The 17,446-nt window shown below is 46.0% G+C and overlaps 7 protein-coding genes across 7 annotated transcripts; 4 read left to right on the top strand and 3 right to left on the bottom strand.

Annotated features, from left to right (window-relative positions):
• Positions 1-2,640: 2,640 nt before the first annotated feature.
• On the top strand, positions 2,641-3,904 carry CNBB3970 (hypothetical protein; the record flags this gene model as incomplete). The annotated part of the gene is made up of 10 exons (XM_772073.1): positions 2,641-2,677; positions 2,739-2,802; positions 2,856-2,920; positions 2,976-3,054; positions 3,107-3,135; positions 3,187-3,251; positions 3,304-3,477; positions 3,533-3,628; positions 3,686-3,739; positions 3,794-3,904. The coding sequence occupies 10 exons, from the start codon at positions 2,641-2,643 to the stop codon at positions 3,902-3,904; spliced, it is 774 nt and encodes a 257-aa protein (XP_777166.1).
• Positions 3,905-4,198: 294 nt separating this feature from the next.
• On the bottom strand, positions 4,199-5,939 carry CNBB3960 (hypothetical protein; the record flags this gene model as incomplete). Its single annotated transcript, XM_772072.1, has 7 exons — positions 4,199-4,453; positions 4,517-4,723; positions 4,774-5,127; positions 5,175-5,303; positions 5,363-5,440; positions 5,490-5,663; positions 5,727-5,939. 7 exons carry the CDS (start codon positions 5,937-5,939, stop codon positions 4,199-4,201), a joined length of 1,410 nt encoding a protein of 469 aa, XP_777165.1.
• Positions 5,940-6,858: 919 nt separating this feature from the next.
• Positions 6,859-7,258, top strand: CNBB3950 (hypothetical protein; the record flags this gene model as incomplete). Its single annotated transcript, XM_772071.1, has 3 exons — positions 6,859-6,917; positions 6,977-7,072; positions 7,123-7,258. 3 exons carry the CDS (start codon positions 6,859-6,861, stop codon positions 7,256-7,258), a joined length of 291 nt encoding a protein of 96 aa, XP_777164.1.
• A 656-nt stretch (positions 7,259-7,914) lies between these two features.
• On the top strand, positions 7,915-11,725 carry CNBB3940 (hypothetical protein; the record flags this gene model as incomplete). Its single annotated transcript, XM_772070.1, has 17 exons — positions 7,915-8,349; positions 8,405-8,497; positions 8,544-8,867; positions 8,916-9,077; positions 9,133-9,195; positions 9,248-9,598; positions 9,652-9,740; positions 9,803-9,887; positions 10,038-10,054; positions 10,112-10,204; positions 10,262-10,276; positions 10,325-10,391; positions 10,443-10,587; positions 10,648-10,890; positions 10,948-11,355; positions 11,411-11,649; positions 11,711-11,725. The coding sequence occupies 17 exons, from the start codon at positions 7,915-7,917 to the stop codon at positions 11,723-11,725; spliced, it is 2,844 nt and encodes a 947-aa protein (XP_777163.1).
• A 479-nt stretch (positions 11,726-12,204) lies between these two features.
• Positions 12,205-14,804, top strand: CNBB3930 (hypothetical protein; the record flags this gene model as incomplete). The annotated part of the gene is made up of 13 exons (XM_772069.1): positions 12,205-12,415; positions 12,471-12,573; positions 12,622-12,818; positions 12,877-13,070; positions 13,118-13,261; positions 13,304-13,634; positions 13,685-13,916; positions 13,975-14,174; positions 14,239-14,282; positions 14,331-14,357; positions 14,411-14,513; positions 14,565-14,634; positions 14,687-14,804. The coding sequence occupies 13 exons, from the start codon at positions 12,205-12,207 to the stop codon at positions 14,802-14,804; spliced, it is 1,974 nt and encodes a 657-aa protein (XP_777162.1).
• Positions 14,805-14,997: 193 nt separating this feature from the next.
• CNBB3920 (hypothetical protein) lies at positions 14,998-15,740 on the bottom strand (the record flags this gene model as incomplete). The annotated part of the gene is made up of 6 exons (XM_772068.1): positions 14,998-15,020; positions 15,073-15,132; positions 15,188-15,270; positions 15,322-15,403; positions 15,491-15,551; positions 15,645-15,740. The coding sequence occupies 6 exons, from the start codon at positions 15,738-15,740 to the stop codon at positions 14,998-15,000; spliced, it is 405 nt and encodes a 134-aa protein (XP_777161.1).
• A 317-nt stretch (positions 15,741-16,057) lies between these two features.
• CNBB3910 (hypothetical protein) lies at positions 16,058-17,071 on the bottom strand (the record flags this gene model as incomplete). Its single annotated transcript, XM_772067.1, has 5 exons — positions 16,058-16,091; positions 16,142-16,409; positions 16,481-16,577; positions 16,637-16,735; positions 16,790-17,071. The coding sequence occupies 5 exons, from the start codon at positions 17,069-17,071 to the stop codon at positions 16,058-16,060; spliced, it is 780 nt and encodes a 259-aa protein (XP_777160.1).
• Positions 17,072-17,446: the final 375 nt, after the last annotated feature.

Below are 17,446 nucleotides of genomic sequence, written 5' to 3'. Positions count from 1 at the left end.
CCGACGCTTTTTTGCGGTCATTTCTTTTTTTTTTGCTTCTTGCTATTTGGAGGTTTTTGAAGATGCGGAGATCTCTTCTGTTAGTCAACTTTGCAATCAGTCTTGAACAGTTTTGAAGTACGCAGATTCCCGCTGCATTAAAGAAGACTGACCATTTCTATTTCAAAATCTCGAAGCAAAGCTTTGGCGAACTTGACCGAAGATACTACAAGGTCAAAAAAGCCACCAATGCCTTCGTTCCAGGCTGAATATTGAAGTGAGATCGGCTTTCACAACGGTGAGCTCGCAAGTGTTAAACGGATATGAAGGTGTTATCGTACGCTAGCGATGGGTAGTACAATATTGCTAATGGCCACTTGCGGCCGAGAATACTACAATGTTCCCGCCTTGAACTTTTCCTTGTCGACTTTCGTCGTCGCGTTCAACAACAATAATCAAGCATTCCACCTCTCGATTCTCCATGATATTTACTTCGTCGTTGCTTGTGTTAAGCTTGGCACAAGCCCCTCCTCTGACCTTTAGGCCTCACCAGACGAGCCTAACTCGATGTACGATGTCCGTTGTTTCCGTGCGGTAATAATGGCAGTAAATAATGCTGCGACGGCAGCAAGCAATAATGGTGTGATGGCTCACCATCGGTATGGATAGGTGGCAACTGACCGATGTCATAGGTACCACCCAGCTACGCACTCTTCTGGGTCTCGTTGAGGTCATTAGAATATCTTGTCCATGACCCTGTCGGCCGCCTCATTGAAAACTAATTACAGCTAAAAAGGAGAACAGCTAATAGAAAAGAGGTCCTTTACATTTCAGGGATATATATAGGGAATCACAGAAGATGGAATCTTATCGGTGGGACGGAGTAACGTGTCTGTTATTAGTAAAGCTTATCTAGTAGTAGTATTAGGTACCATACTGTACCCATCGAAAAAAACCTACGGTATGGGGATGGTCCGTCTATGACACAGCATTCAAGGTTCAAGACGATATGGGAAGGTCAGCCAGAGGGACTGTTCAAAGGAACGGGATGTGAGAGGAGGAAATTCATGGTCGGAACACTGCAGCAGTGTTGTTCTCCGAGACGCGAGTGAATATATATGACACCTTATTACCCGCAGCCATCGCGACAACGCTTTCAATTCGATCAATCTCCACGACCGCATGCTGATCCCCTATTCCATCGACTCCAACTGCCCTGCCCACTAATATAACCGCCTAGGCTTCTGTCTAGGTCGACGTCCCCATTTTCATGTCTGACACAACGGCACCATCCATTCTTACGTTCATCCTTACAAGCCCTATCCAACAACTTCGTTACCCTTGGACCCCATACAGGCGGGGGGTAAGGACGACATGATGTGTGAATTGGAGGCGCGAACGCGATAGCACTCGTAGACTACGACTTAAAGCTATTATATTCCCACATCAGCATGGTGCTCGGTCTAACACGGTCAACAGGCTAGAACTGGGAGCGCGTTCTATGATTCCGCCCTACGCCAGTGCCTGAAATCGTTCCAGAACAGGGCAGCAAGGTTTACAGGGGCAGCGCCTTTATCGCTTTCGGAGGAACGTTCAAGCCCTGATACTTCTCACTTGAGTGTTCGATGGAAGAGACGGAAGACGAATGAGTGAGATTGGGGAGGTTGGAAGAGATTGCTAGTAGTAGAAAAGACGATACTTGCATTTTGTAATTGTAGAGATATATAGGCAATTTTACAGACGATAATTAAATAGAGGTTATGCACGCAGGCAGACTAGTATAGTAGTACGTACCCACTGATACATACCCATGTGTAACGCGCGGCTTATTTCCTACAACACCGCAACCGGGAGCCGCACTCTTTGCTTTTTGCTCTTCCGCGTCATGAGAGATTCAGGGTCTGACTTATCGCGGACCTGGCTTCGCGCCACCCAGCAGCGAGCGGTGCTGTTTACGATAAATGGGATGATGACGCTTCTTTTTGCGTGAGAATCTTGTTGCTTGGCCATCCATGCCCAGTCTTCTCCGTTCTTTTCCATGAATCAGTACAACTATTTCCGCAAATCCATCTTCATTTGACGTTCTGTTTCTTCTTGAATATTCAAGCTAAGTTAAACAGTACATATACCAAAGTGAGTCCGCCTTCTCCTTCTGTCTATCTCGATAGCAGCATCTCGATAGCAGCGCTATGAGAGGCCAGGCGTGGAAAAGTACTTGAATCAAATATGGGCAGCAAAGCCCACGAGGATAGCGTTTCCTGTTTTCAATCCTCGTTTTACCCCTCTCTATTTAATCCGCCCTGCAGCCATGAGGTGCACTTTCAGTTCCTTCGCGATAATTTATCACAGACTTTCCAACCTGTAGGAGGTGGACGAAATAGTAGCCGAGGTTTATTCTATCCGTGATTCGACGAAGGCGCAAGGCGGAAATGGCTATACGGTAAAGGGAGGAATGATAATTCCAGGTGCCCTGTGTCCCCTTTCCCATGGGCTCTTGGGTTCGACACGCTCTCGCAGGTGTAGGTAATCACACCTGTCATGTTCCGTCTGCTTGTACTTTGTGATAACTTTTTGGCACGCTTCGCGTAGCAGCCCTGCTGAATACTGCTGACCTAGTCTCCACTATTTATTAGCTTATTCATTCAGTCGAACCGATTCAAGATGGCCGCTGTTACCTCCACCCCTACCGAAGTTCCACGTACGTGCGACGACTTTCCATTTTACATGACTGTCCCACATTTTAATGCCACCCATTGTAGAATTCCAGATCGTCTCCAAGATCGACAGCATCCCTGTTGTCCACGACTCTGTCGCTTATGCCCAGTGCGCCGTCTTCTAAAATGCCCATGCCCAAAATACTGACCCTATTTTCGTAGGAGCCTCATCAACTCCAACAAGCTCTCTGCGAAGCTTTATGAAACTGCCGTCGGTGTGGCTTCCAGTATGTCCCCTTTGTCGTTGGATTTTTATGAAGCTAAACATATCGCCATTTGAAGAAAGCTATGATGTTGCAACTCCCGTACTCACAAGGACTAAACCTCTGTTAGAATCTGCTGATGGCCTTGCTGTTGCAACGTGGGTTAAAGTCATCATATGGGCTGTTCGAGTTCTGACATGTGTATGGTAGTTTCGACCGAGCGGCAGCCACCTTCCCCTGTATGTCAAGTTCGCTGTATAATTGGATGTCTCATTGATGATTTGCTACAGATCCTTTTAAGACTCCTACAGAGGAATTGATCGTTGTAAAGCAAGCCAAAGGTGTTTACGATAATGTATGTGGCTTGGGAGAATCATTTGCTACGCCAAACTAATGGTTGTTTGCAGAAACTCCACCCTGCCATCTCTGGAGTAATTGCTAAGGCTGCTTCTGTAAATTCTGCTATTGGCGCCCGCGCCTCCGCCACTATCCATACTTCGCAAGACCTCGCCCACGCTCTTTTGGAGCAGCTTCGTCAAATTACTGAACATGGTGTCCAGCTTCCATCTGCGTTGTTCGAGGTAAGTACATCAAAGAAGCCTAACTTGAGAGTAATTTGTGCTCACACTAAAATAGGGTGCTTCAAAGGCCAGCAATGATGTAAAAGAGATCGTATTCGCCAAGGAAGTATCTGTTCAGGAAAAGTCAAATAAATTTGCGTCTTACGTTCTGGTATGTTTTTGTCAGGACTCAATTCGCCAGAGGAAAAGTGACTGATGAGTCGAATAGGAACAAGCCAAACCTTTGATTGAGGAGATCTACAACTATGTCTACACTGCTAAGGTTAGTATGTTTTCCATCTGTGCTACTTTTAATTGACGCAGAGAATGCAATTAGACAAAGGCTGCGGAGAAGGGAAACAATACGGCTGAGGAAGCCAGTGAGGCTTCTGACAAGGTTGCTGACAAAGCCAACGGTGGCGTTGAACATGTCGAGAATGGCCAGTAATTCATTACTTGACTTTTTTTAAGAAGAATTATTCTCTACAGCGGCTCTGTTTATAAACTTTTTGTGATATTTTGACCGTAATAAATAGATTGTCTTAAAGGGCATAAACCCTGACGCTTTTGTTGAAGTGGCTTGTCTGATTGTGTCTACGATTTGTGATAGATGTATGTCGTATATTTGGAAACCTGCAATATCGATGGGAAGGTGGGTTATACAACTTCATGAAGGTCATCAAATGATCACAATCGTACAACCTCGTATTATACAAATGTATTTTGCCCCTCACTTGTAAGCTTAGCTCCTCAGTGCCCTTACGAGCCTCTCATCCCTTGGTCCCACTCCCATCTCCTCAATCACTATAGGAGCGGCGTTTTGCCCTCTGCCTCTCAACTCTCCTCTCAACATGATGCCCAATCCTTTGGCGCCTCTGCCAACAGTCAAGAATTTGCCGACTTCTGGTACCGGTGTCCCGCATAGTCGAGAAAGAGTTTTACGCCATCTCAGTTGAGCAGTAAGGTGTGGAAGGAGAACGGTGGCAGATCGTCCAATCTAGTTTTTGAGTCAGCGCTGAATGTATAAGGAGCTAAAAATATGTATAAAAGTGTGCCTTACCGGATGAGTTGTCATGGGATCCAGTATAATAGGCCCTCCAGGTTTATTCACAAAGTGACAACGTTCTAAAACATCTTTGAACTTGGGAACGGCGTGGTTCATGAGCTTCGTGTGATATGGGCAAGGCATATGAACATCCATGACAGGATTAGCAAGATTTAACTGCTGAAGCCTCTCGATGACTTGTAGGACGGCGTGATGCGTGCCCTACAAGGTTTTGTTATTGACCTACGCGTGGTTCTAGAAATGGAACTTACTGTCACCACCACCACTTTACTACTGTTGATGATCCCTGCAGCTGCCCATTCTTCGTGCCCTTCATCGCTTTGTTCAATCCATTCCCTCTCAAGCCCATGGATCTCATCCAGGATCAACTGCATAGCTCTGCGCCTTTGAGCTGGCATCGGTGTTTTAGGAGCCTCATCAGGATCACAATCGACGGTTTCCGCCGAGTCGTGTAAGAAAACGTCGCTGGGAGTGTACGATAAAGATGCAGGGGGTACTGAGAACGAGGGTGCGGAAAGTGAGTGGAAGTGTCGTGCGGAGAGGACCGTTGTCAGATGAGTCCGAGATCTGCCTGCCGGTGATGCTGGGAGGGAAGCATATATACGCTTTGGATTTATGAGCGCTTGCTCTTGCCAGACACCAGCAAACTCACTGCTAGCCGAACACCAGTAGCAAGGTCTAGTCGTCCAGCAGTCACAAGGGCTGTCAATGTGCCTATGAAGCCATGCCCAGCAAGATGTGTTGTTCTAGGAGGTAGCAAGCTATTTGATCCACTTTTCTCCTACACAGATAAAGACAAAGTAATTAATCTTAAGATCGGCACTTGTGACGTGTACCTACCTGCTCGCTGGCGAGAATGGCAATGGAAGACGTTAAGATGAAAGCAGCTGTAACGTCTGGGTTTTTCATGAGATTATCCTACAAGATATGTCGGCCAATGCTCTAAAAATGTTCCTTTATAACTTACCAAACTTCTTCCTTCAACCCAGCTCCGAAGACCTCCTTTAATGTTCCCAACGTCTGTGATCCCGCATGGTTGATACCCAATCGTAGCATCAGGACTAAACAAGGCGTCCGAAGCTTCTTCCCAAATCTTCAGTGAAGAAGGTGTAGGTGCGTGAGGAGTGTGTGGATATGATCCCTGTCAACAGTTCAAATGACACAAGTCAACCAAGCCTCATAGATAGCAAACCTATTAACATACCAGTCCTGCAAACAGCAAAGCTTGTCCACAAGGGTCGGGACTAGAGGGGGATGTTGGCTTGAGGAAGGTCATCCAGTCATTGTTAGCAGCTTTGGTGGATGTATGTCTTTTCGTGCAGTGACCTAGGCATTTTGCAAGTTGGAGACAGGGCCGACCGAAAAGTGTTGTGGACAGCTGCTGGCAAGACTGGCGTGAAAGCAAGAGCGCACGCATGGGTAGTGGCTGAAGGTGCTTTGAAGCGCTCCAGTAATATGGGTTCCGGGGTATAGATGCTGTATTGTGACTTTGTGGTCTTTGTAATTATGTTGTTATGATTTGTGAATCATATCGACGAACGAACGAAAGACGCCGCGGTCCGGCTGTTATTCATCCGCTGCCATATACGATGATACTTGCAGCTGACGGAGTTGTTCGGAATTCCACCTGTCGTGTTCTTCTTGTTATGATAAATGATTTATTAGGCATGTACTATATACCCCTGTCTCTTTCCAGTCCTTAACTTATATACGGTAGATGCTGCAATCTCCGTAGAGATGTAGGATGCAGCATTCATAAGAAACCAGACACTAGTTTCTTTCTGCCTCTAAGGCACTGACAACCAGGTTTAGGAGGTAGGAAAAGCATGATTATGTAATGCCGGCGAATAACACCTGGCTGCTGCCGATGAAAGAGCTCCACTCTAGACAGCAGCAGTTCGTACTACTTGTAGCATACCTTTTTTTTCGTTTCTGTCAGTGATGATGTTGGCGGATCTGTCATTACATCATCATGCATAATAATGTCTATGATCTATGATGCTGAAATATCAATGCAGACTTCTATTGTGTATCGAGGCTCTTTCACATTCCAATTCTCACTCACCTCAAGTTGAAATCGAATCGAGCAAAAGAGCCTGATTTATCACGGTTTATATCTTACTCTTAGGGACACTTTATGAGGAGCACTATTTGCAAAATGGCCCAAGACATAATTCAATTTAAAGTGTGAGCCATTCGTCTCCTCGCAATCGTTAGAAAGGTTTCACAGCAGGACAATTCCAGCTAATACGTGGTGCAGTTCAGGTGCCGTACAGGTGTGTTTGAATAAATGCCATATCTCCCACAGTTTTGACATCGGTATAGCTGACAAACGAATGTTATTTCCTGTGCTTGTATACCAGGGGGTCAACTTCCGATACCATACTCAGAAAGAGTGAGCTTGATATAAAACCCGTTGTGATCATCTGAGGATATGACTAACTTCTCTTTGAGAGCCCAAAAACTAGGCCTTAGGGGCCATTGCTATAACCACAGTGACTCAAGCGTACAAGGCGTTGCTGCTGGATCGTCTGAAAAGGTGGAACAATTGTGTGTAATGCTACATTTCCAGAGGAATATCATCATTAACGTTCTTACAGTCGAAAGTGGTTAGAAAAGGGACCTTCATCTGCTGAAGTCCATAACGTAGAGCTCATAAAGGAGCTCAGAAATGCTAGTGAGGCCGATGTGGAGAAGGCAGTAGGAACCAGCAGTGGTTTCGAAGTTCGACGGTGATAACGCCTTCTCATCCTGATCGTAATACTACAGTACTGCCATTATCCTCCTGCTAAATCAGTAGTATGTTACGTAGAATGGATTTATCATATGTAGTAAGGGTATTAAGAGAATTCTGTCAACTGAAATAATTTCAATTAATCGAACTTCATAATAACTTAGCTCAACAGGAGGATAATGTTATGTAGAAGTCTAGAACAGAACAAGAAGTACAGAAGAGCAGAGGACTCATAGTAATAATGGGGTGTCTAATCGTTACTTAATACTCTATTATTCCCACCCTTCGATTCCGAACCCTTGTAAGACCTCTATATGTCTTTAGAGGGTCAAAAAACAGATACTTCTTTTCCGACTCTACGTAAGTACAAGTCGGTTGCCATGCAATCTTCCCTCCACGTAATCTCCTTCTTATCATTAATATTATAATTGTAAATGTAATCGGGAGACAAGCTGACGACGCAAAGGAAATGCGATGTACAACAAAACAGCCGTACGCAATATATAATAATCATTTCCTTTTGGTCCCTTGTTGTCTGGGTTTTATATGCCACTTTTCGTCTTTGTTCTCAATGCGTTGTGGAACGTGAACTATTTGTTCTTGTTACACAGCTGTACAACCAAACCCTCGCAAACATATAATAAAGAGCAATAGCGACATGCCAATTATGGACTATCTTACCGCCAACACTGCCTCAAGAACTCCGACAGCATCCAGTTCGTCCATCGACTCTCTGTCAGGTTCATCGGACACAAAGGCTTACAAGCAATCTCGATCGAAGAGCTTTGGAGGTGTGTTCAAGAGACATAGGCTATCATGGGGCGGTCCTTCCATTGAGAAGTTCAGATTGGGAGAGAGGGATTCAAGCAACGAGGACTGCAGTGGCGGCATTGGGGGCAAACCCTACAATGAACAACAACCGCTAGATAATTTAAACGGTCAGAGTTACGTCAACCACATACGCAGATCGAGCGATAGTAGCCAGTTGATTCGTGACCTTAGGAAGGGTAATGAGTCAGAAGATTTCAAAGCAATTGACACATACAGATTACCTGGTATTGGTTTCGTGGGCACAAACGCATCGAAGGACGCGGTAAGTTCTTGGTTGAAGTGCACACGAATCAAAGTAATTCATATTTGTCTTATAGATAGAGCGGCCCCCATGGCGGTCCATCCGTTGCGAAGAATCATCCGGGAGTCTACTCAGTCCTGGGTGGTCCCCTGCCTTGTCCGATAGACTAGTGCGTTTAGAGTTTTCTGCGTCGCTCGTGGTTGACTTTACTCCAGTATGAAGACCTGGCTCCAGCTCCACAAAACCCTTCACATCGATATCTTACCCCTCAGGATTCATATTCTCTCCTTCTTACCTATCAATCAAGCGCCGTTACATCACATTCCTCCTTCGACGTGTCCACTTCATCCCGATGCCCCATAGATCAGAAGATGTCATCTTCTTCAGCTGATCAAGAGCTAAGTCCAGAATGGCACCAAATTGTCGATAAATCTCTCTGTGATTCTTTGGACAAGATGGAGCAAAGAAGGCAAGGACTGTGGTGGGAGATCATCAAGGGCGAGCGAGAATATGTGCGCGACATGGGTATCATGCATCATGTGAGTAATGATGTTTGGGAAGTTCCATCCTGACTTACTTTGCCTTAGGTATTTATCCAGGAGCTGAGAGATTGCAGACCGCCTGTAATTGAGTCCACTAAGCTAGAACCTTTCATTGCAGAAGTCTTCAGTACAGCTGTAATTCTGTCCCATGCTCATGAGACAATTTTAAGAAACCTGATGGAAAGACAAAGGATTGAATGGCCTCTTGTCAGTATAGCCTAAGTTCGCAATCATATAAAAGTGCTCACTCACAAAAAATCAGTTGACTACAGCGACGGACATATATCTGCAGATTATGTTGGAGATCGTCGATCCATACGAGGCAGTGAGTCACATTATGTAGACAAAGTACTGTTCCTTCCTGACTTAGCTCATAGTATATGAAGAATTATCCATTTGCAGAAGCCCGAGTGCGTCGAGAGTCTGTGAAAAATCAGGAATTTCACAAATTTCTTGAATTGCGGAACACTGCATCTCTGACAAACCGTCGTGACATCTTCACCTTTTTGTCTCGTCCAGTGACCCGGCTCCCTAGGATTATTCTTTTACTCGGTGAATTGCTGAAAGTAACTCCTAAAGAACATGCAGACAAGGAAGATATACCGGTCCTAAAGGAAATGCTCGAACGGGTGGTTAAAGATACAGAACATGGTATTGAGGCCGCCGCTGTTAAAATAAAACTGTGGAATATAGCAGAAAGATTGCTGTTCAAGAAGGGAGAAATCACGGTGTGCCCGGTCCATTCTTTTCACTCTGCGACAGAACTAACAGTCTCGCGTAGGATTTAGATATCTCCAACCCCAAAAGGACTTTTGTGCACTCAAGTTATCTGTTCCGACGAATCCGAAGCGAATCCAATTGGCACGGATGGTATACTGCTCTCTTTGAATTGACTATAGTTGCTTTGAGCTAATGTAAGCCCATCTTCGCAGGCAGGATATATATGCCATTCTTTTGGATAACTATTTGCTTCTGACAAGGGAGGAAGAGGGTGGGAAGTATGTTGTGATATCGCGCGTGAGCCAATTATATGATGTCAACATGTAGGCGACGGCACTGATTTATTACGATCTCCTCCAGCCTATTCACCTGGACTTTCTGAATATAATATCCACCGACGGAGCACCTGAGAAACGCTATGATCATAGCGCTCATGGTAATCATAAGAAAAACAATACAGTGGCGTGAGTGAGGTAGAGGATCACAGCGAAACTGAAGGAAATGCTGATGCGGGTTGGTAGAATGGATACCATGCTGCCAGCTGAGGCATTGATGTATCCTTTCACCGTCTCTATTGGGGGACCGGAAGGGAAAGCCTACACCTTATGCACTACGTGAGTATATCGACGCCCTATGGACTCCTAATCATAGCTAACACATGCATTTTCTAGAGATCAAGCTCACCGGTGAGCATGTGTTACTTGACATGGTTGTTCTTAATTAATGGCAAACAGTTCAGAATGGATCGATAAAATCCAGAATACCCAGATGTTGCGAAAATATGACTTAGAAAGCAATCGGGTGTGTCGCATGTATGCCAAACCCAATACATAGCTAACGGTCGACATTTAGATCTTCGTCACGCATACCATATCTATGCCTTCAAAAATGCGTAGCCCGGTGATTTGTAGCGAAACATTCATCGTTCACGGCCGAGATACCGTGGCCTTCGCCACAGAGACATCGGTATGGTTGGGGTGGTTGAGAGATACGCATTGTATGCAATATGGCGATTCGCTAATTCACTATGGCAAGTCGCTGATACACTGATGAATAGCATTCCGCGAGTTGGTGCAATTGCAAAATGGGCAGATATCCTCCATAGCTCTGGTCCCAGAATTTTCGTGGCTGCTTGTTTTAAGTTCGGGTACCCTTCTAGCATTCAACCTCAAGAGGATGATGCCTACCTCCGATCCTTCAACATGGATGAGCATGGGGAGAGCCCAAGGGCAGTTGCTTAATCAATCTGGGCATTCGGTTGCTTGGGTATATACGGGCAAAACTAAGGGCCGGACACTGAGTGAGCTGTCCATCACTTGTTAGCCTTGGGTAGGACTGATTATTGGGGAATGGAAAGTAACATATGTCGTCTATGGTCGAAACACGCATGGCTGCACTCTCAATTTTCTCGAACCACTGTTCGATAACAGCTATCCATCCGCTTCTTCTCTCCTTTCTGACCCTGTTTTCCGCAGCTTCGCCTCGCTCCACCTTCCTGGACATGCCTCTTCAATCACTTTCTTCCGGCAGACTGTGGCGATTACCACAGAAAAGACGATCGTTATAGCAGAACCTGGCAATCCGGTGTACAATTGTGTACCCACTGCCGGTAGTACTGCCTTTTTAGCTGAAGACGCCGTGGTTGCTAAACTTTTGAACGGTCAGGGAAGGACAAGGGCCGAAGGGAGGCCTTTGGGTATGTGGCAAACAGGAGGCGACGAATTTATTTTGGTATACGATTGGGGAGCATGCTTTGTGACCAAATGTGAGGGCTAATGAAAAGTATTCGTAAGTAGTGTGCTGACTCGCAGACAACTTAGTTGGAGAAATATGCCGATCAGGAGCTTTTTTAATCTGGGATCTGTTCCCCGTCTACGCGATCTTCCGTTCTCCTCATCTTCTACTGTTTGATGATTCTAGTCGCGCAGAGGTCCGCAATGTGACCTCGGGGAAGATGTGTGAAGTTATCGAAGAGAAAGGCCTCCGTATGATGCCCCGTACCAGAGAAGAGCAGGGGATGCTGGGTTGGAGTGAAAAAGGGTTGATCCAGCTTGTAGAGGTAAGTTTGGATGACCTCAAGAATAGACGCCTTTATTAACAATGTCTGGGGATGTTTGTAGACGGTTGAATTGTAATGTCGTCGTAGAATGAAGCTTCTTTGGGTTATTATGAAGTTTGATCATCATCAATAATATCCACCACTAGTACGAGATGTTTACAGACGGTTTGCCATGAGGCAGTAAACTGATCGCTCAGTACGTAGTAATAATATTCAATATGTCTGCTCATTCTGCATAGGCTTCTGTTATATGAGGCTGGCGTGTATTCTACGGATGTGCAAAAGAGATAAAGCCTGAGACATCTATGACTTATGCCTTGTAGAAAAAAGCAGTTGCGTGAGGAACAATTGAAGAGGCTGTTTTGTTGTGTTGAAGTTACAAATCCACTGGTGTCCTGATCCATGTGCGTTCCGTAAATAGCGCGGAGTTTGGAAATCACTCATCATGCATGTTGTGGGTTCTGCTGTCATCCTCATTATTCTATCCGCAATCCCTTTTCGGCGACAACTAATTTGTTTATCTCGTTCCCTTACATCGCTTTGAAGCCATTAACCATGTCTGAAGGAGCTGGTTCATCGTCAAATCTTGGCAAGAGACCCCGTGACGGTGAAAACACCTCTCCTGCTCCGGAGAATGTCAACAACAACGGATTAGAAGTGCCAGAAATGCCTCCAGCCGATATGGAGGATTCATCCGATGATGAGATCGGTCCCATGCCTGGAGGAGACATAGTGATATCAAAGGGGAGAAAGAAAAAGCGCACTGGTGAGCTTGTCTTGCTACTTCACAGGCCACAGACAATCGAACTAATGATATTCAGTTCTTCCGCATGAAAAACTCTACTTGGCGTCTCTCCCTGATACCGACCGCTACTACAAGTCTTTTATGCACCGGGAACCCCTAAACTCTATTACAATGACCAGGTGAGGAATTATCGCTTCACATGCATCATTAGCATCTGACGAAACTAGGACAAACTTTGTCATTACGACATCCATTGACGGCCATCTCAAGCTCTGGAAGAAGCAAGAGCAGGGTATTGAGTTTGTTAAACACTACCGCGCATCCCTTAAGGCCATTGTGGGCGTGAGTGCCAGTGACGATGGTAAGCTGTTTGCCACCGTTTCGGAAGGTGGTGAAGGCCGGGTGTTCGACGTTGTCAACTTTGGTATGTTTCTTTGTAACCCTTTTGCAGTGACTATTCTAAACATATTTGCAACTGCTAGACATGATAAATATCCTCAAGTTCCCATATACCCCCAAGGCATGTTGCTGGGTCCACGAGCCAGGGGCTGGGCAGCCATTGTTGGCGGTTTCCGATGTCGCTAGCCCGACTATCAGGATATACGATGGAAGAGGGGACGGCAAACCCTTATATGAGCTTACCAAACTTCACCGGGCTCCTGTGCATCTCATGGTCGTGAGTATTCCTTCTATCTCTTATATTTAATCTGACAGTTATACCAGTACACGGCCAAATATGATTGCGTTGTCTCTGCCGACGAAGACGGCTTTATGGAATACTGGCAACCCAGCGAGCCTTGGGGCCTTCCTTCAGTCCCTGGTTTGTGGCAGTATAAGTCTTCCACTGATCTTTTCCATTTCAAAAAGGTGTGTCCAACCTGACCGACGCTCAATTAACAACAGTTACAGTCAAAGACCATCCCCACCTGTGTCACGTTCTCTCCCAATTCCTCGCACTTTGTGACCCTTGCTCTTCCCTCCAGGGCTGTTCATATCTTCAACTTCCTTACGGGGAAGCTTACAAGGACGTACGATGAATCCCTCACGGCTGTTATGGAGATGCAACAGGCAGATACGGCTGTTTTCAAGTTGGACGACATGGACTTTGGCAGGAGATTGGCGGCTGAGAGAGAACTGGACAGAAGTGAAAGCGGACCGGGAGGGCTGTTGAGGACAGCGAATGCGGTATGGGACGAGAGTGGTAACTTTGTGCTCTATCCAACAATGCTGGGTATCAAGGGTAATTGACCAAGCATGACCCAAAGTATCTCCCAAGCTGACGTCGATTAGTGGTCAACACCGTTACCAATAAAGTTGCTCGTGTGCTGGGAAAAGACGAAACACTTCGTTTCCTTAACATCGCCCTGTATCAAGGTGCCCCAGCTAAGAAGGGTGTGACCACTGTCCAAATGGCGGCTTCAGCGAACCCTTTATTACAGGACAAAGCATCTCGAGACCCTCACCTGTTTGCTACGGCATACCAAAAGCAAAGATTCTATCTGTTCGCTCGCAGTGACAAAGAGTGCGTATCTTCCATTATAGGTATTCCCCTTGCATGTGTTGACATGGGGATGATGCAGGGAGAGTAAAGGCGAGCGTGACGTGTTCAACGAGAGACCTACAAGAGAGGAACAAACTGTGGCAGTTCCCGCGGAAGAGAAGAAACGTCCTTCGGCCAAACGTTGCACGATCCATACTACCAAGGGTGATATCTCTGTGCAACTCTTCCCTGACGAAGCACCCAAGACTGTAGAGAACTTCATCACTCACGCCCGAAACGGTGCGCTTCATCCAATATTGCTTCTAATATTGCTTCTAAATTGGTATACTAAACGAACACCTAGGCTATTACAACGGAACAATCTTTCATCGTATTATCAAGAAATTCGTGAGTATATTGTAGCTTGAAAGATTCAGTTGGTTAAATGATGTCTAGATGATTCAAGGTGGCGATCCTTTTGGAGTAAGCGGTTCCTCTTCAATCGGGCAAGGGCTCTGGGCTAATGTGATCTGCAGGACGGTACCGGTGGCGAAAGTATTTGGGGTGGTACATTTGAGGACGAAATCTCTCCCAGGCTTAGGCACGATCGACCGTACACCCTTTCAATGGCTAATGCAGGTGCGTCGACCGTTGCTGCTTTTCCCGTATGAAGCTGACGCAGTACTGCAGGACCGGGGACGAATGGATCGCAGTTTTTCATTACTACAGTACCTTGTCAGTGGTTAGATGGCAAACACACGTGAGTCTGAAGATTGGCGCTCTTGTTAGAATACCCTAACATAGTGCTTTAGCGTGTTTGGCCGAGCAGTCGGAGGTTTGGACAGTGTAGACGCCATAGAAGACGCGAAAACGGACAAAAACGACAGACCGTTCGAAGACATATCTATTAGTAGTATCACCGTGGAGTGAATAAATTTTAAAGCCGACTGAACAAATGATGGTGAAAAGCTTGTTAGTATATTATACTGGCTCAGCAGCAATGCAACCTTGAAACATTTAAAAGCGTTCGCCATACCGTCGATCTCATCGTCTACTTAATTCTTCTTTCACTATCATTTAGATTTCCTAACTTTAAGACCATCTACTAATTTGCACAATAAGTTTAGTTGATCTTGAGGAGCTCAACTGTAATAATAATCAGTGCCAGATAAGTAGTGTCAACGAAGAGCAGACCTACCCTCGAACTTCAGGGTAGAGTTAGGGGGGATAACAGGGGGGAAACCTCGAGCACCGTAGGCTAATTGGTAGATGTCAGGTTTAATTCTGTTGCAACGAAAAAAACTTTTGCATACCGTAGTCAGGGGTGCAGATGAGGTTAGCCTTCTGGCCGATGGAGAGCTGAGGAACACCCTCGTCCCAACCCCTGATCACTTGGCTACGAAACAGCATCAGCTACTGAAATATACGCGCCTTCGGAAATACTTACCCCTGACCAATTCGGCAGACGAAGGGGGTTCCACGGTCTCGAGAAGAGTCAAACTTGGAACCGTCAAGAAGAGTGCCAACGTCTATTCACATGGCAAAGATCGCCATCATGTCAGTGTTGCAAGTTCTCATCTGGAGATGCACAGAGAGCGGAGTTAAAGACGACCCACAGTGGATAGTGACACTGTCTCCAGGCTGGGGGAAGGTCTTGCCGTCACCGGCGGAAATGTTCTGTTGAAGGCAAGAAAATGAGCCACTATCAGCACTGACGCTCCGATGCACTCTGGACCAATCGGTCGCCAAAGAGGGAGCGAAGATACCAACCTCAACAGTAACGCCCATTTTGATAGCTGTGGTAGTAAATTGACGAAGAGGTTGTCTAACGAGGGGACGAGAGGTGGTGAGGATAGATCTGAACATGAAGAAGAAGAAAGAAGAATGGAAAGTATTGCACGTCCGGATAGGGGTGACGGACGAGTTGGGGGCCCTTGAATGGTGGTGACAACCGGTGGAGGCGGAGTTACAGGGCTCGTAATTGTGGCACTTTTCGGCGGAGCCTTTCTTATCCCTAAAAATTCACTACTCGATGACCTGTTGTGCAACGAAGTTCATGTATTTTTGGAAGAACCAACGCCCTGCGGCGACAAACGATGTTACACTTGGCATGAAAAAAACTATCATATATACAGAAGCGCGAGCAGACATATAGACTCCCATCACTGATCACAACCCACCACTTAACCTCGTCCAACATAAGGCATACCAGACGCACTAAAAATATCGATTAGTCGCAACTACTTCTTTGCAACAATGCGACTCACATAATCTCCAAGCTTAATATGTCTGCCTCTGCAGGAAGACTCGCAATGAATGCTACCGTTTTAGCCACATTATCCACGTGCATCACGGGCTCAACTTTCTTCGTGCCGTCTGCCTGAAGTGATCCAGCCGTCACGTGTGATCCTAAATCGGTGGCAGCGTTACCGATGTCCAACTCAGTGCATGTGATATGGTATTTTCGCCCATCAAGGGATGTTGAGCGCGTAAGACCATGGATGGCGTGTTTAGAAAGAGTATAAGCGGTGTTGTCTGTCGCACAGTTCAGACCGTCAGTGAGGGGGCTTGCAGGAGGGTATATTGTTGAGATGTTGCCAACTCACTGGGACGGGGACTTGTCGCAGAAATGCTACCATTGTTGATAATCCTACCACCTTGAGGTTCTTGGGCCTTCATGAGATGGAAAGCGTATTTCGTGAACTACACACATGACATCAGCCTTAGCTTCTGAGAGTTCGACAAAAAAACATGGCACTGACGAGGACAGCAGACATGATATTGATGTCCAATACTTTTCGGAACACGTCCATATCCTGGTCTTCAAACTCTCCTGGGGATTTGTCGTTGATACCGGCATTCTTCATCATCCAAATCAGCTGCAATTCTCTACCAAAGTGATTTACCACACTTACGTTGAATAAGACGTCAAGTCGACCATATTTGGATTTCACCGTTTCAAAAATCCTCTTTACATCTTCCTCATTGCTAGCATCTCCGGTGGCCACTTCTATCAATGTTCCATCCCTGCATTGCCTTCCCGTCTCCTCAAGTTCTGCTTGCCTTCGGCCGACTAGAACAAGAACAAGCTGTTCAGGTTGGGCAGTTGAAGGGAAAGTGTTGGAGAGAGCGATGGACGAAGCACGACCAATGCCCCCTGAGGCGCCGGTAACGAGAATTACTCTTTGGGAAGGCATCATGAATCCTATAATTGGATGTATAGATAGTTAATGGGTCGAATAAGTTAAAGTATACGAGTGCAGGTGCAGACCTTTTCAGCAATGTTGCTTTTATCTGATGCGAGAGCTGTCTTCGTTCGGCCCGATCCACCGGATTAGAGAACCCAGTCCCCTGGACGCCGTGGGAAACTCAGATATACCAACCTTTTTCGGCAAACGACGGTCTTCGAAAAGCGTACTACGTACGTAACTTTGCTTTTTCCTCCACTTTTAAGGTGACCTCCTTTCAACGAAGCCCCTCCGTTAGTCATATATCTGCTGATGAACTCAACTAATATGAAGATCCTCCGTAACGGTTAGCGGTCATGTTAGAGCTGAGCGTTGAACATTCTG

This window comes from Cryptococcus neoformans, chromosome 2, assembly GCF_000149385.1.
Source record: "Cryptococcus neoformans var. neoformans B-3501A chromosome 2, whole genome shotgun sequence".
Classification (NCBI taxonomy): Eukaryota; Fungi; Basidiomycota; class Tremellomycetes; order Tremellales; family Cryptococcaceae; genus Cryptococcus; species Cryptococcus deneoformans.
This window is presented reverse-complemented; position numbering and strand designations above follow the sequence as displayed.